Consider the following 7193-nt stretch of genomic DNA (forward strand, 5'->3'; position numbering starts at 1 on the left):
TTTGTCATGTTGCACTTTGTCTGTAGTCAGTGAAAACCATCCAGTCCTTTATGGTAAACTTCAGTTTCATGTATCATCTCTCTTGTAAAGCCATTCAAATTTGTCCCAGCCATGACTACTATTTGTCAACAAATTATGTTCTTTTTAGTATGATATCAAATCATTTTATCGCATTAGCTTTTCTCTGTAGCTACACTGTGGGTTAAATTATAGCAAGGTATGCAAAGACTACCTCCTTTCTTATCTCTGGCAGTGAATGGCACAGTACAGAGTGGATTTTAAGCACCAAAACCAAATTTATTAATTGAAATTGAGATCTTCAGAAAGCAAGATCAATATGTTTATTTGAAGCCTAAGATGATATTATGTTCAAATCATACTTTTAATTGTTTTAATTTAAATTAAATTAAATTAAATTGCAGTGTAGTACTGGTTTCAGGAGCAGAACCCAGTGATTCATCTATTACATACAACACCCAGTGCTCGTCCCAACAAGTGCCCCCCTTAAATGTCCACCACCCATTCAGCCCATCTCTCCACCCACCTCCCCTCCAGCAACCCTCAGTTTGTTCTCTGGATTTAAGAATCTCTCATGCTTTGCCTCCCTGTGTGTTGTTATCTTATTTTTCCTTCCTCCCTCTCTGTTCATCTGTTGGGTATTTTAAATTCCACATATGAGTGAAATCATACATTTGTTTTTCTCTGATGTATTTTCGCTTAGTATACTTTTAATTTAAAATAAGCCTATTTTACACAAGAAATCTATTGTAAAAAATACTTTTTATAGGGAAAAATTAAAAATCCACTAAATGAGCACAATATTTTTCCTAATGAAAAAAAGCATTTATACAAATGACTTAATACTAGTTCCTTCTTGAATACCACATGTAAATGTTTGACGCTAGGTTTTTTTTTTACACTAAGAGTGTAAATTTTCTCAAGAGTCAGTTTTGGACGTACACAGTTATGAACGATTATGATGATTACTGCTTTTTTGAAGCTCATGTTCATGATGTGGATAACTTTAATATCTTTGAATCGTATCTTATAATACTGAGGAAGCTAAAGTGACACTAGAAATTATCTACATTTCCTGTTTTATTCTTTTCATTAACTGAATGAAGTTTCCCTGGACATTAAACATTTTCTCTTGAAAATTAGCTGTAGAATTTTGGCAGTTGTTTAATCCATAATGGTTGTGATCTATGAACTATTGGCAACAATATTTCCTAAATTCAAAACTTGAGCTCTTCTGAGATTTGGAAGTTCACATTGCCTTTAATTGCATTGCCTGGCATAGAAAAGACAAATGTCTGTGTACTCAACAACTTTTTACATCAAAGCCAAAACATTGTGTCATCTTTAAGACATTTTAAGATATAATTAACAATCCAAATACAAAGTAAGATGCAGCTTCGTGAGGTGTTACCTTTGTGAATAAATCAACTCTAGTGACAAGCCAGTAGTCTGAAATGAATACAGGAAGTAGGCAATGCTCATTTGCATATCTTTCCATATCTTTGACAAACACATCTCAAATATAAATTATAATTTTTTAAAATTTTTAATAAATTGTTAGCGTTTTATTTATTTCTGAGAGAGACAGACAGACAGAGACAGGGGAGGGTCAGAGAGAGGGGGAGAGAGAGAGAGAGAGAGGGAGATACAGACTCTGAAGACAGGCTCCAGGCTCTGAGCTGTCAGCACAGAGCCCGATGTGGGGCTCGAACCCACGAACCATGAGATCAAGACCTGAGCCGAAGTTGGATGCTTAACTGACTGAGCCATCCAGGTGCCCCTCAAGTATAAATTTTATAAGGACAGGGACTTTCTCTCTAATTTTATTCACAGTACCTGGAACAGTGGTCACCATGTAAGGTTGTAAATGTTGTGTACTACACAAGGTTGCAGAGGATAAGAATGAAAGGGCTGAAATCTAGCCATGACCACTCACAAGTCAAACTTCAGAGGGGATATTTTTCCTGCAAAGGAGGCATTTCTTATAACTTCCATAAAGGTATTAAATAGAATCATCTATGTTATTGCTATAACAGTGATGCTTTTAGTAGGAGCTCAGTAACATTTATGATTGATACATGGAGAAATCCCTTCTGTGTTGCTAAGCTCACTCAAGTAGTACACCTGCATTACAGGGAAGCTTCTACATGGTAGCCAGTGAGTGCATTTGCCCATCATTACTTGAATTTCAGATATTTTTATATTGAAATGAAAAACGCAAATACCAAAGAATATCTTAGGATAGGAGAATCTTTGTCTTTTGTATACAAATTAATTTATACAATCTTTTTACCTCATTTATTCCCTCTACTTCTGTGATGTAAAAAGCAAAAACAAAACATCTATACATAGCGATTTTGAGTGCAATGGGACCGGATAGTGTGAAGGAAAGCCAGCCATAGGAACTATTTAGGCATATTATAATGATGGAAAAGATACTTTGAGAGCATCAAGGAGTTAGAAATGAGCTATAAGCTGGTTTCATAGAGGCCCTCTCTTTCGATTATGTGGAAGACCCCTCTTACTCTCTGTGCATATGTTTCATTTGCCTCTTTGCAGGTGAGATCCCTCCTCTTTCTCACTATTGCTGCTCCCCAGCGATTTTGTCCTACTATGACTTAGGTTTCCTGTGGTAAAGACATGAGTTTCATTTCTAAGTGACTTCTAAGCTGGTGTGTTATCACAGTCTCTGTATCTTTTAGTTAAACTTCTTGAGAAGATCTGCTCTGCCTTACCCCCTAGTGAATGTCCAGCCACTGTATGTGGGCAAGAAAGGGCCCGGGGCAGAGGTGGGGAGGTGCAAGATGGTCATGGGGTCAGCCATGTTGGACCCCAAGAAAAGGGCCGGAGGTGCAGCCGACAGTCAACATTTGTACTAGAATCAGTTTTTCTAGCAACTTTCTACATAATTTCTAATTTTAAATGTGCCTGTTTTAATATTTTGTAAATCAAGACTTAGAAAGTGGTGGTATTCTCTTTGGGGATTTTACTATTACTTCTTCATCTTCGTGGTCCTCTAAGAAATTAAGGTGTTTTTTTTTTCCCCATTATAAATGTGAGCAACAGACCTCCGTAATATCAGCAGTTCCTGTGACTTTGTCACCAGTAGAGAGAGCAGATGATTTTATATCACATTCTAGTCATTGTATGTATTTGAAAATGCCACTTATGGTCGCCACTACTTTGAAATTATCCTCAAGATCTGATGCTCAATCACTCTAGTTACACATGTCAGGAAAGAAAATAGGTATTACTGCCTTACAAGTTGGAAAAGGACATTGTGTATATTGTATTTCAGGATAACTCATTTTCCTTAAAATCCAATGGATTTAAATTTGGTTTTAAAAATGTTATTATGAGATAGAGTCCTTAAGTGTAATGAGCTTCCAAATACGTTTGTGGCACCAAAATGCTGCAAATTTCTGCTAGAAATGTAAGAGTGCAGTAATTACCGACTTTGATAAAAGCAGTTGCTTCTTTGTCAGTAGGTTTCTAAGGTCTGTCTTCACTCAGTATATTTACAAATTAAGTAAATATAAATATGTTTCAATGGACAATATGTATGCTTATCTGTTAAGTGTTTATAATCATAAATAAATATAAATTAGTCATGTTTACATATACATATGTGTTTATATATACCCAATAAGGAAACTATAATATTTGTGGTATAATTTTCATCACCCATAAAGACACATTGAAGGTTTTAATCCTTGAAAAATCTTCTTATAGTAACCATATACGCAGTCATTTTAAAAGCATGAAATCTTAAGTCTACAATCTATTACTCCGAGCTAAAATGCTGTCCTTTTCACAGGCTACTCAGAAAGAGATTGAGAAACAGAAGGTTCACCTCAAGAGTATCACAGAGATAGGAGAGGCCTTGAAAGTGGTTTTGGGCAAGAAGGAGACCTTGGTGGACGATAAACTGAGTCTCCTGAATAGTAACTGGACGGCTGTCACTTCGCGAGCTGAAGAGTGGTTAAACCTTTTGCTGGTAAGAGAAGAGACCAGAGGATTTTCAAGCCCTCTCTATTATGAGAAAGAAATTACATATGCTTTGAATAATAATATTTGTGTCTACACATTCCTCAGCTCCACATAAAATAAATGGTTGCTCTTAATTCAACATCTGCAACTATATTTTAGTATTGTTCCATGTCAATGCTGTACTTTGCATGGAGACCACACCTAAGTATAATTTGAATAATACTACTTTTTTGTGTCTTTTAATATTGTGGAAAGTAGGACAAATCTTTTAAGAATATTGTCTAACCAGTAATATGGTATGTCTCTGTAACATTAAGGAATACCAGAAACACATGGAAAACTTTGACCAAAATGTGGATTACATCACAAAATGGATCATTCAGGCTGATGCACTTTTGGATGAATCTGAGAAAAAGAAACCTCAGCAAAAAGAAGACATACTTAAGGTAGCAAATAAAATATTATGAAAAGTAATTTTATAACTGCACAATAATTATGTCGATCATCAAGGACTTCTTAATAAGAGTGAAAACATTCTTCCTTCCTTCCTTCCTCCCTTCCTCCCTTTATACTTTCCTTCCCTCCATACTTACTTAATACAAATGGGAGTTAATAACATTGAAGTGTATTGTAATCTGGATATCCGTCCATGTCCACTTCTTAGCTCATTCNAGAAGAGAAGAGGTTGCTGGGATTTATTTTGGTGTCATTTTGCCAACCTCTGCCCATTTTACTATTAATAGTAGAACGTTCTTATATCTAACATAGGGATCCATTTTCCAATATCATCCACAGCCCCTTGTGAGTAAAACCTAAAATCCAATCATCTGGGCATCTTGTGTATGCAATCCAAACCTTGGTAACTAGTAACAATATTGAATTTATTTAAAACTGGATGCTTTTTATTTTTTACTATATGTAAAGTGAACATGACTGTGTTCTCTGTGTATTATAACCAATTATTAGGACATCCTAAGTCCTCTTTCTCAAAGGCAACTTAATTTTTACTTTTTAAAGATGGTGCCTATAAAAGGATATGAGAAGTATAATGTGTGAATTTCTCTTATTGATGCTTTGTTATCTCTATTCAATAACATCTTAATTAAATAGGACGACTTGAGTTTTAACAAATTTCGTTTAAATTAATGAGTCCTTATTCTGTTTTGCTGAGAGAATTGTCTTTAACTAGTGGGTTACTACTTAAAGAGCACTCAAATATTGTAGCTTCTGTCTGTATAATTCATTCATTTCTTTTTTATGAAATGCCTATTTTCTAAAGATTACAATTCATTTTTAGTGAAAGACTGTTGATATGTTTCAGGCTATCCCCAAAACAGATTCATTCTCTTGTGTGTACCTTACTTTGCTCTCTCTTGCCCTTTGATGTGTAGTTAAGGAATACCATCTTATGGTGGCATTTCCTTCCAAGGTCTGTGGAATAATAGGAGCTGAGTTATTTCACTTGTAGCCTCTCTGACCTCTTGAGTCAGGCAGAACCTTCGTCAACCCCTCTTTGACACTGAATTCTTATCTGTTAGAAAGTCCATTTTTTTCCCCATTACACCTAGGAAGAAAAAGAAAATTGTTCTTCAGCGCTTCTCTTCCCAAGCATATATTAAGGTTATCCCACGGCTATGAAATTGAGTAAAGTGAAGATAAAATAAGACTAAATAAAAAATATTAATCAATGCAGGCAACAAAGAGTAGTCAAGAAAACATGCCTCGTCCCTCTTCAGACTCAGTAAATACTTTAAATAAGCCTAGATCACACTTAGACAAGGACATTAACCAATATTCCTGAGATCACACACAAACGCACTCTACTCTGTTTGATGGAAGTTGACTTTTTTCCTCCCTCTGTGTTCCTCTGCATGTGCTCATTCTTTCTTTCTCTTTCTCGCTCTCTTGCTGTCTCTCGACTTCCATTTCATTACTAACTTCAAGCCCTGTCTCTTGCTCACGGAATATAGCGTTTAAAGGCTGAAATGAATGACATACGCCCAAAGGTGGATTCCACGCGAGACCAAGCAGCAAACCTGATGGCAAACCGCGGTGACCGCTGCAGGAAAGTAGTAGAGCCCAAAATCTCAGAGCTCAACCATCGATTTGCAGCCATTTCTCACAGAATTAAGACTGGAAAGGTAGGAAGATCTGCTCCAAGGTGGAAACTAGTGATAAATGATCTCTTGCGAAGGTTGCGCAGTACTCTGAAGGGGGCAGGCGACCCCCACGACAAGGTTTTCAAAACGAAAATGAAGGCCAAAATGTATTTAAGGAAATTTTGCCACTGAATCTCATGGGAGATCAATCTCTCCCCACTCCCTTCCGCCAGTCTCCCTGTCTCCCTCTCTCTGTCATTTTTCTTTTCATGCCACAGCTATTCTAGAACTGCATTCTGTACTGGTTTACATATGTACTTTCAGGGGTAACCTACAGCAAAGTAACAAATAGCATGCTGCAGGCCAACAGCCACAAACAAAAGCACAAAAGACATCCCTCTAAGGAAAGCACTGCTGACTTCTTTTGCCAAATATACTATTGCTTGCGTGTAATACGGATCACAAATCCAAAACGGGGCCTTGTACATCTCCTGCATGATCTGGGGTGTTTGTATCTCTTTATTGGTTGTGCACATGTGTGTATGTGTGTATATTTAACTTGCTCTTGCTCATTGCCGATACTTGCTTTGACACAATCCATTAGGCTATAATGACGTGCTCAAGCCATAAAAACAAATAATTGCAACGCTTATATAACCTTATTTTGTAATTTTATATGTCTGTTTATATTTATTCTATTTAATGAAGAACCAGGGGATATGGAACTTTTGCATGATACTCCTTTATATTTGTGTAACATTTAATGAAAACAAAAATCATATCTAATAGGTTGCTTGCAAAAATACATAAAAATATAGAAATTCAACTCTTTGGGGTGAGTGTCAAATTGCAAGGAATATCCCCAAATCTTCTAAAAGGTCATTTAACACATTTTTCAATATATATGTGATATGCTTTCAAACACAAAAATGTATGTAATATAAATATATGTATTTACATATACAGATAATTGCTATAAATAATCTTAAATGAGGAAAACGTTCTTGAAATGCTTATGAGAAAATATGATGTCATATGTCAGGTAAGTGCTGACTCCTGGAAGAATAGGAGAATACGTTTGAAAAT

The 7193-nt window shown here is 35.9% G+C and overlaps 1 protein-coding gene across 3 annotated transcripts in view; it reads left to right on the top strand.

The window, feature by feature from the left end:
- Nucleotides 1-7193, top strand: part of LOC144216190 (dystrophin-like) — a 44457-nt gene that overhangs the window by 17615 nt on the left and 19649 nt on the right. For all 3 annotated transcript variants that reach the window (XM_077745464.1, XM_077745466.1, XM_077745467.1), the window contains exons 5-7: nt 3836-4015; nt 4326-4454; nt 5979-6149. In XM_077745464.1, the coding sequence (XP_077601590.1) occupies nt 3836-4015; nt 4326-4454; nt 5979-6149 (480 nt within the window). The remainder of the gene's footprint in view (nt 1-3835; nt 4016-4325; nt 4455-5978; nt 6150-7193) is intronic.

The sequence above is a fragment of the Crocuta crocuta genome, unplaced genomic scaffold, assembly GCF_008692635.1.
Source record: "Crocuta crocuta isolate KB4526 unplaced genomic scaffold, BGI_CrCroc_1.0 scaffold598, whole genome shotgun sequence".
Lineage (NCBI taxonomy): Eukaryota > Metazoa > Chordata > Mammalia > Carnivora > Hyaenidae > Crocuta > Crocuta crocuta.